Source organism: Alligator mississippiensis, chromosome 1 (assembly GCF_030867095.1).
Source record: "Alligator mississippiensis isolate rAllMis1 chromosome 1, rAllMis1, whole genome shotgun sequence".
In the NCBI taxonomy this organism is placed as follows: Eukaryota; Metazoa; Chordata; order Crocodylia; family Alligatoridae; genus Alligator; species Alligator mississippiensis.
In genome coordinates this window covers 1,400,465-1,419,759 of record NC_081824.1, presented here as the reverse complement: position 1 = coordinate 1,419,759, position 19,295 = coordinate 1,400,465, and the positions used below count along the sequence as shown (strand labels likewise).

The window sequence follows — 19,295 nt, the reverse complement described above, 5'->3', positions numbered from 1 at the left end:
CTGGCAGAGCTCTTAGTTGGCCACCCCAAATCAAGAGAGCCAGAGGCAGCCAGTAACATTCAAATTCTGACAGCAGCTGATTGAGTCCACAAGCTATGAAAAAAAAAGTTAGGCATAAAATTTGGTGAAATTTCAGCACAGTGAAAGTCTCGAGGGACTTTTCAGCTATGGGGGGCACAAACCTTATTACTTCTAAAACAGATAGATTGGTTTAGGGTGTCATTACCTGCAGTATGGGGGACTGCCTTAGTAATCCATCGCATGTAGTTACAAATAAAACAGTACTCATTTACAAGCACCACACTCAAAACAGGGCTGTACTAATATTCAATGTTATCCCTTCTGAATTCTTAGACTCTTGCCTACTGCAGATTTTTGCAGTGAGATAACTGCACTAACGGCATCACAGGAACAGCAGAAGTTTTGACAGTTTCTAGTTAGATGGGAACATTGGAGGTATTTTAGAATTGTGATGAGTTTCAGCTTTTCTTTCTAAAGGATAGGCTGTTGCTCAACCACACAGCACAGGCTGGAGGATTCAAGTCACAAGCAAAGTTCAATGGTTTGTATTATGTAGATGCAGTATAAGATAAAATCTATTTTGCCTAAAGCTATGCAAATACTGGATGCTTTGAAAAACTGGACAGGAGTTAAATAGTTAAGGATGTTAATTAAAGGTTAACAAAAAAGGTACCACCCCACTAAGATGGGTCACACCTTTGTAAGCAGCTCTTTGTAGCTAGCTTGACACCACCACATTAGCTAGGTGCAAGCTACATTGAAAGACAACTACATCTGAATCCTAATTATTAAGGAACTACATTGATTCCTACACCTGTTTCCTTAAACAGAGCCCAGGTTATTTCTGCAGCCCCAAGGCCTAGAAACACAAGATGCTTTGATTCTGAAGCACAAATGCCGAAATAAGCAATCGCAAATTTATACTTGTGTGCAAAAGGAAAGTTTTAGCACACTCAGAGAATCGGATAGTTTTTAAAATGCCAATGTCAGCAAACAAAATTTGACTGGAGGTGGAAAAAGACATTGGGGCCAGCTCTTATTCCAACTTTTAAGCACCGGAGTCTACTTAAGCGCCCAAGTGTGATACTATTACACTTGAAATAAGATCCCGTCCCCGAGAAACCACTAATTGGACCTACTTTGGAAATCAACCATCACCTTCGCCTCAAGATTAAGTTGCAAAAAGCAGCAAGGAGGAGGAGGAGGAAAACCCACTCATCTCCTTTAGGGACTCAAGCTGGGCAGAATAGGACCACACTTAGGGCATCACATGCCTGTAATACATGACACATGGAACAGGATCTGGCTCTCGGGGGTCAGCATTGTTGTTCAAATGCCCACAAAAGCAGCAGGTAAACAGGAAAAAAGGGAACGCTGGGCATGTCTACAGAGGATGCCAACTGCGCAGTAGCCTAATAATACTGCACAGTAGCACGGCACAGCATGGACAGTGCTGATATGCTACTGCACGGTATTATTAGGCTACTGCATAGCAGCAGCACTAAAAAGGTGTTTGTTTGCCACTGCTACCACGCAGTAACTCTGATTACTATGCATTTATTTAGTACTTGATTATACATGTACTAAATTAAATGCAATGAATGTGTAGATGCTCCCACTAACGACTAGATTTCACCTTTATGAATTTAATGCTTTTAAGCAAAGAGACAAAAAACAAAAAAAATTGTAATATTAATGCTTTTATACTAGCAGCCTGTCTACTATAAAGCTGTCAAACATAATCACTGCTACAAAGTGCTGAATAAATCTTCCTGCATTATACTTTGCTCATTTGTCTTCCTCAGACAAGAATTTTTCAGTGTCTCATGTTCTCTTAGGTTTTAACCATTAAAGCCACCAACTTTTTAGCACTCGTTGCACCAACCACTGCACTAGCACAAACCTGACTGAAGGCATGCAATTCCTCATCCACGTCTGCCTCAAGAACTGGAAGACTACACCGAGTTTCCCCAAATGTACAGGGCCTATTTCCCAACTCATTCAGCTGCAACCTCTTGAGCTTTATCCCTACCTGGGAGACCTTCCATTACTGACTTGACAAAACCCCAAAAAGCAAGTTACATGGAAACTGAGGAAGTGGGAGATTCACAAAAACAAGTTAACACCAGTCTTCAGGTGTTCCTTACGTGAGGTCAATCTGTGCAAAGTTCAGCACACAGTTGGAGTACACTTAAGTCCTGATGTGCAAGCAGTTACTTTCCAGTTCTTTGCTTCTCCAAGGTATAATTAAGGTACAACTGGGTATGACCACATGGCTACACGTGACATTGCAGGTGGAAATTAGGATTAAACCACTACACTTGTAACAAGTGAAAATAATGGTCTTCTAAAAAGGCTAGCTCACTTACCCACTGTGCACCAACCCTCATTCCATCTATAATCCAACTGCCCTCTATGCCTAATTAACATCTTTCAGTTATTTCTTGAATCACTTGGCCCCCCGTGGCCACCCGCTGCATTCCAGAGTTTCTAAGCGTCAGGTTAGCTTACTCTTTGCTTACTGAGTTAAGAAGTAGAATGGCGATGGGGTGGAGTGAAGACTAATTTTTCCATTACCTAGATTTTGTCAAGTCTCTACACCAGAGACAGGGAGCAGAAATTCCCTTAGTTAAAGGGGCAAGCTCGGCACCTGCTTCTTGTGTTGGAGACTAGAGTAGGACTGGCTGCTTCCACTCCAGTCCTCTGGTGCTACCTTACAAGCACCTTTGGCCCCACTATTCCCACTGGAAAACCAGGTCACTTTCTGCTGGTTTTCAGACTCAAACTCTATTTATTGGGTTTTGTACCGATATTGTCCTATGGCTTTAACAGCCTTTCTGACCCCCCACCCTCCCAAGATTTGACTCTGGATGGATCTGGACAGCAACTGTACCCCCTTTTACTCCCTCATTTTGCTATACTAAAGCAGCCAAGTTTTATTAGTTCCCCTTAGCAAGTGTCCTGTACAATAGCAAAAAAACCTCTCCCCCTCCAGGGCACCCTAAATTTCACATTTGCCTTTTCCACAGCCACAAACAGCTAGCTCAGTCACAGAATGACTAATACAACTAGGTCCTTCTCCACCCAATTGCAGCCGACATGCTCCCAAACTCAAAGCAGAAATTCCTGGGGCTCCTAATCTCTACTGACAATGGCTGTTCAACAAATTAACAGCACACAAAGTATGTGGCGCAACCTTTTGCATGAGTTGGCTGAATCACGGCACTAGCACGAACCTGCTCAGAAGCATACAGTCCCTTATTTAAGTCTGCCCCAAGCATAGGAAGGTTGCATCCAGTCTCCCAATACATGTATGCACTACTTGCCAGCCACACACATTTACAGCAGTCATTACAAAATGTCACACAGTCAAGCTTCCCCAGTGATGCAGAACCATAGATGTGATGAATAATATTCATGAGTGTGAAACGTGGTAGTGTCTGAACTACGATCTCTACAAAGTGGTCGAAATGTACAGAGCAAAAGAACTTCGACCAAAGGAGTCTAGAAACAACCACTGAGAACAACTGAAGGTATTTGGAAGAGACTTAGTACAGCTAAAAGAGATATTAGATGTCAGTGGACATTGCACGAAATCAAAAATCTTGAACTACCAAAGGAAAAAAGATCAAGGGGTTGTTATTCACATTCTGTCACTTTGCTTCAGACTCATGTTTTGGGACCATTTTTTAAATCATTGATCAAGTATTCCTATGTTGATTACGGAATGAGAACGTTTTGCAACCTTTGTGAATGTATTTCTATCTTATTTTAAAATTTTACATTTAAATTTCCACCTCAAGCTCACAGGTCTGAAGGAGACGTGCTCAGTTGCCAGACTAGAGAAGAGTGGAAGTGGAGGGCTGACAAGTTTGTTCTTGCATCAGTGATAAAAGCAGCTGGAGGCAAAAAGTTATCTCATGCTGAAAACAATGAGGCCCCAGTTCCTAATTAGAGTCTTCCAGGCTACCTTAGAGAAAATGAAGAATTTTGCCAAGTTTTTTTAAAAAGGACCTGCACGTCTGTTGCCAAAAAGCAAGAATTCAGGAACCCCAGTGCTGATCAGATCTGGGGTCCAACTAGTCTAACAGTGCTTCAGAAGTAGGTGCAAAAGTCCTACAATAAATCCACCCCCCTCTCTTCCCTTCCTGTCAAATGACTGGATTATCTGGCCTTGGGGAAAAGCTCATCTGGCTTGCAAATGTGGAGGTTGTTTGATTTCATCATGGTTGGGAAGGATCCCACCAGGGAGAGTTGCAAAACTACTTAATTAAACTACTTAATTTTGGAGCCTGACAAGCTCCACAATTCCACAAACTGCCAGCAACACAAGAGACTAGACTCAAGGACTCAGGAATATCTTCTTCCATGATGTATTCCTCTCCAAATGAAACCTAGATAGTGGCTATAAGCATAGATATTAGACATCCTATTTCAGGTTAACACTGATCATTATAACTGCACTCATGTAAGTGCTTAATTTCTTCTTAAGTAACCCTAACGTTCTGCAGCAACATTCACCAACCAGTTTAAAAGAAGTTACAACCTAAAGAACACCTGATATGTATTCCAACCTCCTGCAACACAGGCTATTACATTTCACCTGAAACCCTGCATCAGGCAGGATTTTAGTCTGGCCAACTTTTTCAGTCCCCAAACTAAAATACACACCACAGGTAGAGAATGGATCAAATCGCCAATAGCAGGGAATCAATCACGTAAAACATGCCCAGATAGTACCAGCAGTCAAACTACCCCAACCTGTACAGAAAGACACTCCCCAGGCCAAGGGCAATTTCCACTGGAGGAAAAATTGCTTCATAAGCCTACACCCTGCTTCAGCCTGGTCCTGAGCATATGGGCAAGATGCAGCCAACCTCTCAAAATGATGCTCTACCACCTCAGAGCACCGTTCCACTCCAGTTAACGTTGCGCACTCAGCCACAGGCAACTGGATATTCAGAGAGTTTCTCAACCTGTGGGTCGTGACCCAGAAGCGGTCCGCAATATATGAAAAGGTCGCAAATAAACTCTAAAAATGGATCAACAAGCTTTAAAAATGGAGTCTCCTTTACAGGAGGAAAATGTGGGAAACCGTGGCTTTTCCCTTGCAGACTGGGGAAACGCTTAACCTACTACACCAACGTTTTGGTCTTAACCGCGCCCCCACCACCACCACCAATGCCCCCCACACACCCCCTCTGGCCCACACTCTGGGAGGCTGGGGTCAGGACAGGCCATCAATTGCTTACAAATAGGTCCTAGTACAAAAAAGGTTGAGAACCACTGCTTTCACAAACACCACCCCCCCTCCATGTCTACCCACCCAAAAGCACCCAGCCCCCCCCCCCCCGCAAAAGCACGACACTTCATTACCGGCATCTTAGTGAAGAGCTGCCCCCCTGGTATGAGCATACCGACAACAATGCAAACAATGCACAATGAAAAAGATGAACAAGAGACTGATCACCTTAACCCCTGCCCCCTTGTACACACAGATCTCAAAGAATTTCTCCCAGGACCTAGGTCAAAGCATGCATCTTTTAGGCAGATCTTCAATCTTGGAGTCATTACTGACTCCAAGATGAACATGAACTGCCAATGCCAGACCGCAGCCAGCAAAGCAAACCACACCTTGTTGTGCATCCAAAGATGCATCTCAAGCCGGTCTAGAGGTGAGAGTCCCCCTCTATGCAACACTGCTCCGGCCTCAACTGGAGTACTGCATCCAGTTCTGGGCACTGCACTTTAAGAAGGATGTGGCTTGCCTTGAGAGGGTCCAGAGGAGGGCCACCCGCCTGGTTGGAGGGCAACAGGGCAGGCCCTATGAGGAGAGGCTGAGGGACCTGAATCTGTTCAGCCTCAGCAACCGGAGGCCGAGGGGAGATTTAGTGGCTGCCTACAAACTCGTTAGGGGAGATCAGCAGCAAATAGGAAGGGTCCTATTCCCCCCAGGAGCACCTGTGGTGACAAGGAACAATGGCCAGAAGCTGCTGGAGAATAGGTTCAGGTTAGAGATTAGGAAGCACTATTTCACTGTTAGGGTGGCTAGGATCTGGAACCAACTTCCTAGGGAAGTGGTCCTAGGCTCCTAACTTGGGTAAATTAAAAAAGAGGTTGGATGAACACTGTCTGGGGTTGTGTGATCCCAGCGTGTGCTCCTGACAATGGCGGGAGGTCAGACTAGAAGATCTATTTAGGTCCCTTCTGACCCCAAACTACTATGAAACGTCACCTTAGGGATTCCAAGCACAGGCGAGTCCGCTATCCCCCAGGCATGCCGTTCCAAAGACCTACTTCCTCCACAAAACCGTGCTGAACTGCACTGCATGTTTTACTAGCACCGTAAGAGCTCATTTCTTGTCATCAGCTCCAATTCTGGTCACTTTGTAGCCTCAGTGAATATCCATATATTCATACAAGACCAAACAGAAACCTGTAATTTGCATCCTCTGTGTTGTTTGCTACTTCGTGTGCTTTAAACATTAGACAAGTAAGGGGAACATCAACCATTTGAGCCACCCAACTCTCCGAATTCATCCATGCTTTGTGTGTTGATTCCGTACGAGATGACGCCATCAGACATAGCTGCATTATTTACCACCCTATTCCTGGGATAATTTAAAAGCGTTTAGCTTAAACTGAAGCTGCAAGCTGACACCATCCAGGGACCTTCCCCAGCGGACATGTGTCAGTTTAACAAGATTCAAAAGGGACAGCACATGTAACTAGTTCTCTAGAGGTAAAGGGATAACAGTAGCAGTCTGCAGGGGATACCAAGCCTTTTGTTTCAGGGTCTAAGCTTCGTTGGTGTTGCAGATTAAGCGTTTTAATAAAAAACATGCACACATACTTGGTCTTGGAAAGACAAGAAAATATTGGACTTACCAATCCACCCTGGGGCTTCATTATACTTGTCCCTCGTAAAGAGAGAGCAGTTGTATGCAAGCTAACACAGGTCTTTAAAATTAAAGTCTCTCTTAAAGCAAGCACCCTTCAGATTGCAAGGAACCTCAAGGCCCATCCAGTTAACTCCCTCCACAGACAGCAGATGTGCTGGTCCTAAATCCCAAGCTAGCCTCTTCTTTAATACCTCCAATAAAGGCAATTCCACAGTTTCCCCAGGCAGCTTGTTTTACTGTCTAACTACTTAACAGTTAGCAAGTTTTCCCTCAGATATGATCTAAATCAGCTCTGCAGTAATTCAAACCCATTGCTTCAATGCCCTATTCTCTTCAGCAAGGGTGAAAGTCTTTTCCTTTATGACACCCTTACAAATATTTGAAGATCAGTTATGCCCCTCCCTGCTCCCTTCTCCTTTTTCCAAACTAACAAACATACCTAGTTTCCTCACGTGGCGTGCCTCCAATCCATTTATCTTCATCACTCCTCTTTGTAGCCTTTCTAAACTCCTTAAAATGCAGATACCATGTTCTAGATATAGACCCAGTAAAATGGTGCTATCACCTCCCATGTCCTGAATACAATCGTTCCATCAGCGTGATGCTGCTCCATACCAAGTTTGCGATCCACCAAACAAAAAACAAGAAAAACAAAAAACCAACCCCAGATCCTGATCTGGAAAGCTTCTGCTCTTCTCTGGTTGTGAAGTTTATTCAATATATTCTCGATTCCTGTATCAAGCGTTTCATAAATGTGAAACAGCACTGGACCCACAACTTGTAAAGTTTACTTTAGTAACTTTCCAGAATTTGATGACAAACGTCTGAGCAGTCAGTAGCCTTTGGGACCTCTCTTTTTTCAAAAACAGACACTTTTAAAAACCTGGGCCCATTCTCCAGATGTCTGGGGTCTTGCCCATCTGCCACATGGTTTCAAGTATTTCTTCAGCGCCCTGGGGGTGACTGTCAGCCCGTAGTCTACTAAGTTAAATTCAAAGTTTAGTCAAAAGGTGTGGATGCAAACTTTTCCCTTTGTTTGCATTCACTGTGCTAGTCTGCGCAGCAAAGCAAGAGTATATGCTTTCAGTCTTCCCTCTGAAGACTGAAACCAAGTAAGTATGCAACACCTGTGTTCTCTTTGAATCTTCTGTGAATCACTCACTTCCGTCGAGCAGTGAACCCACCATCTTCCCCACTCCCTAACTTCTGACATACACAGACTACCCACAAGCTGGCAAAATAATTGGCTGGATCATGCTCAATAGGTAGAAGACAGTGGTTCAATGTCTAGTTGGGAGGAGGTATCAAGTGGGGCTCCCCAGGGTCTGTCCCTGGGTCTGGCATCTTCATTAATAGATTTGGACAATGGGTTTGAGTGAACGCTTAATAAATTTGTGGATGACATCGAGTTGGGTGGAGTTGCAGGAACTCTGGAGGGCAAGGCGAAGATCCAGAATTACACCTGAACAGACTGGGAAAGTGGTTTGCAATGAATCAGACTACATTCAACAAGGACAAGTGCAGAGTCCTGTACTTGGGAGAGAATAACTGCATGCACAGAGTAGGGAATGACTGGCTACAGTGCAGTACTGCATAGGAAGACCTGGGGGTTACAGCAGACCATATGAGCCGCCAGTGCACTCTTGTTGCAAAAAAAGAGCCATGGCATACTAGGTTGTATTAAGAGGAAGGCCTCTTGCAAATCAAGGGAAGCGATTCTTCCACTCTATTCAGCGCTGGGGAAGCTTCACCTGGACTCCTGTGTCCAGTTTTGGACACTACACTTCAAGTAGGATGTGGACTAGAGGAAGGGTGGGTCAAGCATTAGAATAGGCAGCCTAGAGAAGTCTCCATCCCTGGACAATTTCCAGAGCAGGCTGAATACACACTTGACAGGAATGGTTTAATCAAGGATGATCCTCCCGTGAGCAGGGGGCTGGACTAGAGGACCTCATTAGGTCCCCAACCAGCCCTACTTTTTCATCCTATGAGCTGTAGAACTCTTTGCTAGCCTTAACATCTCACCAGTTGTAACTTGTTTTACACTACTGTAGGAACAGTCAGGAAAGCAAATCCTCATTATTCCTTTAAATACTCCTTAATGACACCCCTTCCTTTTAATGCTTACACATATGGTTTTCACATGGCCACACAAGGAGTTTCTTAGCTATCAGTCTTGCAGTTCTTACCTCTCCTTGAGACAGCTTGATGTTGACCCTCTAGCTCTCTCTGCAGAAGTGCCAGATCTTACAAAACCTCTTCCTTTCGATTATTTCTCCAAGCCGATAGAGTTTTGCCTTTCTGAAGTAGAGTGTCCTTGCTTTGCTGTTTGCATGTCTTTCTTCCATGATCACAATGATTTTGTACAACTGTCTGATAGAGGGGCACCGATACATGGGTCCGATATAAAGAAAATGGACTGCATCAGAAATCAGCCTGATGTGGCTGATAATTCGGCCAATAAATGCACGTGCATGCACGCAGCCAGAGCACAGCACACAGACAGTGAGGAGCATAGCCCAGCATCTTGAAAAGCTGCCTGCAGCTGGTAAATCTGTTGTGGCAGAAGGGGCATTTGGGGGGGGGGGGGGTAGACCAAGGCCCCAGCGGTGAGAGAGGGAAGGGGACTGGGGCAGGGCACAGGACAGAGCCACAGCTCATCCAGGGGGTGTGAGAAGGGGGGGTGATTCCCACCACTGCATGTACCCTTGGAGGACACGGGGTATGCCCCCAGAGCTATGCAGGATTGGGGGTGTTGGGCTGGGGATGTGCTCAGGGCAGGCGGTAGCACTAGAAGGAGGGCTACGGCAAGATCTGGGGTGGCTGCAGCACCCCCCCAGCACCACCGCCACTGGCCCCAAGCGCAGCCCTGGCACCAGCCCCAGCCCGCCCTGCCCTGCTCCATGCAGATCCGGGGGTAGATGTCCCCTCTGCCCTCCCAGGGCGCGTGTAGTAGCAGGAGCTGCCCCCACTTCCTGTGCCCAGCCCGATCAGCACTTGCCTCAGCCCCACTCCTCCCTCACCTCAGGGGCCTTGATCTGCCCCTCCCCACACCCTTTCGCTTCTCCCTCCCCTTCCACCACAACAGACTTATCAACTGCATGCAGCTCTTCAAGCTACCAGGTTGCATATCGGAAATCAGATTGGTATCGGCCAATATGCCTCCTTACAAATCTGCTATCAGCCCCCAAAATCCCCATCAGTGCATCTCTACTGTCTGACCACCTTCACATATGCAACTAATTCATTCCTATTGCTCAGAATGAGATCCAAAGTAAATTGTTCTTGAACTGTGTCCTCACACTGCTGGACAACTACTGTGCTGCGAAGCTATTTATAAAATACAAAAACTCTTTTTTGCCATGCTTTTCTTCTAACAAATACCAGGGAAGTTACCTCCTCATTAGCGACAGCTCATGCATTTTAGTTATCTGCTAGAAGAATATCAAGACTGGTCTTCTCATCCAGCTCCTCTTCCTGATATAATGAAACACCAGACACTCAAATCTGCCGGTCACTTCCTTTTTGACCCCTGCGCCCACACACACGTCACTCATTTCTCCCTATCTGTTCTTCTGGAACAAGCTATACACCCTCAGCGCTAATAATCCTACCACAGAAAATACTCCACTTAATGTGTCATGTTACTTTTCTTTCCTTCTTTAATGTATAGGCTTTCCTACCCTGAAAAGGCTTTGGGCAGCTTACAACAAAAACGAGATAAATTAAAAAAACAGATCAAATAAATAATACCAAACAATGCCCTACGCTATGACTTTACGCTTGCTCCTCATACTATTTACATTGTTATACAGACATTGAAGATTCATTACAGACTCCTATTTTTCCTCTTGCAACTTGAATCCTATTATGGTTTCCCATGTCTTCTCCAGAACCTTCCCCCTAGATCTTAACTGTGCACTGACCAGGTGTTTTTGTCACCAGCATCCACAATTAGATGTATGCCTCCATCCCTCTTAGAAGAAAATCCTGGAGCACACTAACTTTCTCCTCCCTGGGTGCAATGGTCTTGTTAATGCTATGCAATGCTTCATTATTTCACTACGCTGTCGTACCTCCTTCCAGGGGTAACTCCTCACCTAAATCTTGACTACAGCACTGGTACATAAGGTGGGTGCCTGTAGATGCGCCAGGAGGCTGCTCCAATGTGCTGTAATTACAGCGCATCGGAACAAACGACTGAGTCTTCTGGAGTGTGGTAATTACTACTTTCCAACCAGCCTCCATATCTCGCGCATCAGCATCCCCACGCTTCAAAATGGTGGCAGAGGTACTTTAACAAAAGCTCACTGAACCAGCTTTAGTTAGTGTCCCTGCTGCCATATTGAAGCATGGGGATGCTAATACCCAAGATACTCCAAGAGCCGCTCTAATTAAAGCACCTCCCCCTCCCTGCCCCTGGAGCGCATGTAAAAATGCCCGATGATGCTACATATATAAAAAAAAAAGGCAACACGTAAGTACTGCCTGCTAGCCCACCTTTCCAATTTAATCAACTGTGGAATGATTAAAAAGACTGGCCTTCCCTCTGTTGCGAGCATCTCAAGCCTACATTAGACAGCGGGCTTTCTTTCCACAAAGCAAGTCCAGCTACAGCTTGGTTTACACCGTTTTTGTACTGATGCAATTGTTTTGTTTAGGGGTGTGATGTTTTTACCACTCAAGTTATACTAATGCAACCCCTGGTATGAGCACAGGGTTGCACTGGCATGGTAAGCTTTACATTTAGAAAGCTTAGTCAGGCTCCAGTGAAAACAGGCTTTGCAACTACTTCAGTGAAGGCAAAGTGTAATTCTGGAAATAGGTAACATCAGAAAGTACCAGATAAGTTTAAAATGCAGGATGTGGCAAATAAATGTGTTACACAAAAGTAATTCTCTAAACCAAGTATACTGCAGAACTAGCCACCAGAAAAATCAGAATTGGTGGAAGAGATCAAACTGAAAAGAAACTCCTTTTACAAAACTGAGAACTCTATGAAGTTCCAAACAAAGCATGGCTCTCTCATCATGGTGTACCACAGGAACTCAATCTGTTCCTATGCTTTAATTAATTATGATAAAATAAAATCATGAAGGGTGTGGACCTTCAAGAGCTTATGCTTTAATTAATTACTTTTCCCACTGAGTCATGTTTCAAGGTAGACTGCAACTGTGTGTGTTCGTACAGGAGAGTTGGGCCTCAACCCTAGTCATGAACTTGAGGTGCCACTCATTGTGGTAACCTAATTCCTATTTGAATTTCACACCTACTGACCAAGCCACTGAAGTTCAGTACGGTGTTATGCAATCAAGTTAAGTGTGCCAAGTACAAAATTATACGCAAAGTCTATTGCAGGACAGCTTCGACACACAGTATACCTAGAGAAATGCAACAATTTGTAATAACCTCCTAAAAAGAGTGGCTGCTGGCCAGGCCTGATGGGATGAACTCAAGAGAAATGACAAGTTGAGCTATCTAAACTTTAACAAAAGTAACACCAGGAAGTGCTTCTGCCATAAGAACGTAAGAAGAGTCGTACTTGGTCAGACCAATGGTCCATCTAGCATAGTAACCCATCTCTGACAGGGCAGAAATGGATGCTATAAAGGGAAAGCAATGAACCAGATATCCCTAAAGTGATCTATCCCTATTCAGTACCCTTCCTGGCACCCACCATTTATTGGATTAAAGATGCCAGTGGAAATCTCTCCAACCATTCTGTTCAATTGCCATTAATAGAGCAACACTCCATGAATTTATCCAGTTCCTTTTTTAACCAGGATGCGCTGTGCCTCTACCACCTCCTGTGGCAGTGAATCCCACAAGTTAACTACAATTTATAGTGTCATAGTAGCTAGGGTCAGGTGGGACCTGAGCAGATCATCTAGCCTGACCCCCTGCCACAGGCAGGACTGAGTGCAAGAATGAAAGAACTACTTTCTCTTTTGTTAGTTTTTGTCACCTACTCATTTCAGGCAGGTGGCCCCTAGTTCTAGTATTCTGGGACTTGATGAACAACAGTTCCCTGGTCACTTGGTCCACACCCTTCATGATTTTATACGCCTCTATCATATCCAGCCCCTCAGCCATCTCCTTTCCAAACTGAGCAGTCCTAGCCTTTTTATTCTTTCCTGGTACAGGGAGCTGCACTGGGGCCCAGGTGGGTGGGGAGCAGCAATAACAGTGCGGAAGCAGTTTCCAGCCCTTCAACCATAGCACAGCACGCACATCACCACTGCTTCTCCCAGCCCCTAATCCTTAGTTGTGGTTCAGGAATAGCTTCCACACAGAACGGAGCTGTACTGGGATCCAGGTCCCTTGCCTCAGTGCAGCTCCCCTTTGGCTGCAAGCTGTGCCTACCCCACAGTAGGCCTTGGGGTGGGGAGGGAAGAAGAGGCAGGGGGGGTTCAGGGGATGTAAAGCAGCAGCAGTGGCATGGGTACAGCTTCCAGCCCCAATGCCTGTGCGGCTCCTCACTGCTCAGCCCCAGTGCAAGAAAAGCCCTGTGGCTCTGTAAGCTGCATCCGACCCGTGGGCTGTGTGTCGCTGTCCACTGCTCTAATCTACTAAGTAACACTGCTTTGAGTCTTATACAGCTTTTTCTTTTCCATATAGCTATACCCTCTCACGTTTAGTTTACCTTAAAGATTTCTTCCTTATGCTTGGTCTAAATTTTCCCTTGAAGTCTTCCCACTACTTCATTATACCCACCTCATTGTGATCATTGGTAGCGGTGCCTCTGGTGGGAACAGTCAACATATAGGGTTTGGTATATACGTTAGAACTGGATATGCAGCTCACATTTTAGACAGGTCTTGGTGGCAGCCGAACTATCACAACCCATCCGGGGAGGCTGCTTTCCATTATGTTCCTTTCTTTTCCTCAATACTTTTCCATGGGCTGAGATTTTGGTGCTCTGCACTATACTATACTCCCTGCAGGGTATCATCCAGATGTGAATTAGTTCAGAGCTTTCCTGTGGGACTACCACTGTTACCTGTCAGGGCTGCATACAGACGTCAGTCTTAACTGCACTGAAATATTACAAACCCACGTCTAGTTTACACTTCACTGTTTCTAGGTTCTCCCTCATCACCATTCTACAGGGGTTTCCTTTCCTACTGAGTACACTTCAGGGGAAATCCAGAACATACCAGCTAGCATCTTCATAATTTGATTTTTCTTGACTGTTCTTCAAATTTCAGTAAGTCAAGTTCGTATTTCAGTTCACACCATCTGCAAAACTGAAGGTCGTCTTTACTTCTCCTATATTAAAAGTGCTCATTATAGCAGGACCCAGATGATACTTGCTGGATTTCTTCTTCTTCTTCTTCTATAAGAGATGCTTTCTGCAACTGCCTGTTTAACAGCTCCTAAAGCCATGTGATAATGCTACTACCAAAACCAGCAGTTTAGCTTTGTTTATAGTATGAAGATGCTAATCTCTAGTTCACTGAATTAGAGGCAATTTCCCCACCCAACAGGTTCAAACTCTCTCCTTTAGAGGAGGAAAAGAATACACTATTTAATGCCATTGCCCCCATTATCTGTCAGATGTATTAAAAAAAGGTGTTCTTACAAGATAGGGACACAAAGAAGCACTATACATTCACAGGTAGGAAGCAATGCCCAGATGCTGTATACATTAATGAACAAGGTCAACTATTCAGGCCATTTTACTGCATCAGGATGAATGTCTAGATATGGGAGAACTTGAGAAGACTTCTTTCAGGCTAGCCTCCAGGCAGAGTGGCAACAAAGATGCTGCAAGTACCAACTTCACACATTGCTGTGACATGTCCGGCAATCTTGAGAGCAGTCATTAATTCTTTTCACTCATCTAAGATAAATTCCCATATAAGAGTTTATACCTGCAAACTCCAGTACACAGCTGGTCAGGTTTCCACAGCAGAAGACAGTGATTAACATCCATGTTGAACAAGGGCTTTGTCACAGAGGCCGCAAGATAAAGACAGGAACAGTAACAAGAATAGGGATGTAGAGATAAGGCATGGAGTTTACCTTCAGCTGGAGAATCAAGTTCTCCTTAAGTGAAGGCTTTACTACAAGGGTGGGAAGCAAGCAGAGTGGTAATCTGAATGCAGGAGCTGCAAATGCTCCCACTCCTAGTTGGACCTGGCTATAAGAAGGGAATGTCAACAAGATGACCCAGGGAAGGGTGCTGTGTGGTTATCAGGAACCTCCACCCATTGCGTAAGCACTACTAAAACTGGACCTACCAGCAGCCAGTAAGTCATTCCCAACAAGGCTTCAAAAAGGCTCGTGTTGGAGGCTGCAGGGTTGATGGCTGTAGCCATGTTGCTCTAGGAACATAGGCAGGCAAGGTTCTTTACGTAGATGTGATATCTTTTATTATACCAACCAAACAGCTGGAAAAAAAAACGTTCTTTGCAAGCTTTCGGGCACAAACACTCTTCTTCAGGCATTGGGAGAGACTGCTGGTGTTATGAGTTCTCCAAGGTAGAGAAGTGCTCATGCTGGAGGCTGAAGTACAAGCTCAACAGCCAATTAAGGAGAAAACGAATGCATCCCTTCACAGTAAGCTGTACTAATTATATAATGCTTAGAAGTTATAGTTGCAAGTGCAGTGAAGCTGCAATGGGAGAGGCAGGGGAAACTCTGGACATGCCCCAACCACCCTGTCCTCTTAGTATCCATTCTCTGCCACTGTCACCTATTTGTTATACACTGGCAAGGACCCTAGGCCCTCCAGGTACTACGAAGCCACCAGCCCACCCTCCCATAGCTAGATGGAGGCTACTAACATGTACAACAACTAATTCCACTGGATAAATCACAAGAAAAACAGGAACAGGAGTGCTGGTTATAGGTTCATAACTAAGGTGGCCAAGGGAGGACAGTGAGCAGAAAACTCCGGGCAAGCATCCACTGCCCCATGAACCTATCTAAGGAGCCTGTGAAACTCTGCTTGTAGAGGTGCACAGCCAAGAGAAAGGAAGGAAAACAGCCCCACAGCTGCCTGGGTTCCCTCTAGACAGCACCTCCTTCCTCATCTGGTCGATGCTTAGTTTGGGCCAGGCCCAGGAGGAAGAGGTTGATGAGAAGGTCCTAGGACTTTTTGCAGCTGCAACTGGGCTAGATACCAGTCCAAGCCAGCAGTCCTTATGATAGAAATCGAGCATGCATCTCAGTAACGCTGGTAAGACCTGCAACATTTGTCTTCTGCATTACCAAGAATTTTCAAGACTTCTATTGTGCCCAGTCAGCCTTACTTGTTCAATACAAGTTGACCAGAAAAGAGAGACTTATCTTCCATAAATTCATAGCTGATCACAGTGGTGTAGAGTGGTTTTCCTCAATGTGGGGAAAAGTTTTGGGACAACCCTTGTCTCTGTACCTGGGTTCCGGGCGCATCCTGCCATGAAGGTCATGGCCAAGGTGAAGCTGTCATCTATGATATCCCAGCCAATCACCCCTCCTGTCCTCTGTACTTACACCTCTGACTGACAAGGCATCTTGGTGACTTCTGGTTATTTAGAAATCCTAACTTTAAATATATTCCCACAAAAGCATGCACTAAGCATTCGCATCTTAAAACAGGCCACTGAAATGCTACACTATTTTTCCAGAGCCAAACCCTGCAACTTTCAGCCAAGTTAAGGCCCTATTTTCTTCAAAATCAGAACAGCATGACTTAATAGTGCTATACTGACTGTCACCAATTAAAACTTAAGAACAACAACCCCCCCCCCCCCCCAAAAAAAAAAAAAACAGAGGTAACTGGTAATCTTCATTACCAGTGGAAATACACATTGCATTCGTGGAATTAGACTGGCAGTGATCTCAATTTAGGTATTTTGCCTATAAGATTCATTCAACATCATTCCCTATCCCTCCCATCTTTCTGAGATATTTCAAACAAGACATTTTCAGTGTTACTCAAACGGAGACCAATATGTAGTTTAGCTCAGCTAAACTACCATGGGATGTCACTTACCATATTTGTAGCTTGATCTTCTTTCCTTGTAATTCAACTGTTTTGATCTTGAAGTCTATTCCTAGGGGGAAGAAAGAAAGAAATGTCAGCCATGCTTTAAGAGTGGTGTGCCACATTTGTCAGAGCTGCCAGAGTTGTTGTACATAGAGAAGAAGTTCAACTGACAGGGTAATAAAGGAAATGGACAGTGGAGTCCTGTCTACATTAAAGACCGTAGCAAGACAGCTTAACACAGAGCTGAATAAATAAAAACTTCCTTACTTTAGACAAGCCCTCTGTCTGTCAAACTTTTGACTACACAATGCTACCCCCCTGCAGTTTTCCAAGAGGTGGCCTGCATGAAAAAAAAACTGAGAACTGGCTTATATGCTCTTGTGCTCAACTTTAAAAATGTGAAATAATCAGCTTCTTGCATAAGAACTGAGGAGTTCAAGGTATCAAACTTATCTTAACTGAAAGGGCAAAAACTAACGAATGGAAAGCTTTCAGCTAAAAACAACCTGACATCATGCAGATGTTTAAAAAATTTTCTAAAACCTTTCCATGGGTTAGTCAACTGCTCAGCAACCTTAGCCCTTGTGATGACACCATTTCACTAGTTTTCCCAATTGGTCTTCCAGAAGGCATGCTCTCGAAGCAACACAAAGAGGACAAGACCTTCTCATTTGCTGATCACTTTTAAGGTAATCCACTTAAGATCTTTAAATTCTGCTTGTTCTTGATTAGACTACTACTTTACACCCATTTCTTTAACCAAAGATATGTGATAGTCTCTGGACACTGAAAAGCATTAGAAATATGGATCATTTGACTTCTGAAACTGCTGAGACAAGTGACTGATGCAATAGCTATGTTACCACAAATACAGAGGTATGGCAATCGAGTCATTTCACACCATTTCACTTTAGTCAGGGACTCCCAAACTATGGTCCATAAGGCTGTGATTAAGAGTTCATTGTTCACACCAACACCACCCTTCCCATTTAAAAAAAGACAAGAGGTACATGACAGTATACAGGACACTGACACCAAATGTAGATCCTTTCCAGCCTGTCAATCCAAATCTAAATCAGAGTGGATTTGATTTAAAACAAATAATTTTAAATCATGATTTAAATCAATCATCGGTCAGGAAGCCTCAATTTAATCATTTGCTACAAAAAGTTCATTCTTGTTGTTTGATACCCTCTTCATTTTAACTTCTTGAAACTTTGCACTTTGAGAGAGGCAAGAGCTTGACTGCGTGCACACAAACTTGCAGAGAGACAAGAGGGCTGGTAGGTAGGAAATCAAGTCTGTTATCTCTCATCTCCATATACTGCTGTTAACAAGGATGTTATCTCTGGAGACACAAATCCACAGTTTGAGAATGGAAACTAAGCATCACAGAGATGCTTCATGGGATCGCCTAGACTGAGCACCAGGTTTTATTGGGTACAGTGGTTTTCTTTCATCTTTACTAATCTATAGAGGAGCCTCTGAGAACCTCAAAAGATTGGGCCCCGATATAGTCCATGGCCTGTTGTGACCTATTTATAAAACTTTTCTAAAAAAGTTAAATAATATATCATTAGAAGTTATAATCCCTATTCCATGATGATATATTTGAGCTTTAAACATATTTTAAATTAAAACTATCTTTATACAGGTTTATTTTTTTTTAAAAGAGCATCTTAAAAAAAATCATAACATACAATTAAATACAGAAGTCTGATTTAAATAAAAACATTCATTTTTATCCACCCTGATCTAAATCAACTCCTCTGGTATGAATTCCAGTTCTCTCTCCCCCCACGGGTTCACAGAAGTTTTGGACTGGAAGGGACCTTGTGAGATCATCAGGCCCAGGCCCCCCCTGCTCTGGGCAGAAAAGACTGCCGGGGTCAAATAACCCCAGCAAGGTGTGTGTCCTACAGAAGTCAGTAATTGAGAGCCTGCTGACCTCATGTCACAGCTCTGCCTGCTTTGATAGAGGTCTTCTATCCAAGGCTCTATGCTAGGAAAGCAAGGCAGATACCAGCTTCAACATTAAGATGGGAGCTAGGTATAATTTCAGTAGGAACTGATTAAGTTTTCTGATCCAGAGATGAAGCTGCAGCAAAACTTGATATGGAGCTGCTGGGTGCTTACTAGTTAAGCTGGAAAACATGGAAGCATGGAACTGTAAGAACTGGCTGAAGAGGAGATACGGCAGGACCTACTGAATTTGCGACGTTCACAGAAAGTGCAAAAAGGCACAATATTGTCAGCAAGCCAATGGCAGGACTTCCAGGGCCCCTTGGGCAATCAGAGGTGTGTGTGGGGAAGGCAGCTGGCCACGCTTCACCACAAAAATGGCGTCCAATGCCACACTTGAACCACAAAATCGGAAAGCAGCTGCCCTAAATTTG

The 19,295-nt window shown here is 44.3% G+C and overlaps 1 protein-coding gene across 1 annotated transcript in view; it reads right to left on the bottom strand.

Annotated features, from left to right (window-relative positions):
• The window catches only part of RAB10 (RAB10, member RAS oncogene family), an 80,410-nt gene that overhangs the window by 19,285 nt on the left and 41,830 nt on the right, over positions 1-19,295 (bottom strand). The window contains exon 2 of the mRNA XM_059727639.1: positions 16,906-16,966. Within this exon, the coding sequence (XP_059583622.1) occupies positions 16,906-16,966 (61 nt within the window). The remainder of the gene's footprint in view (positions 1-16,905; positions 16,967-19,295) is intronic.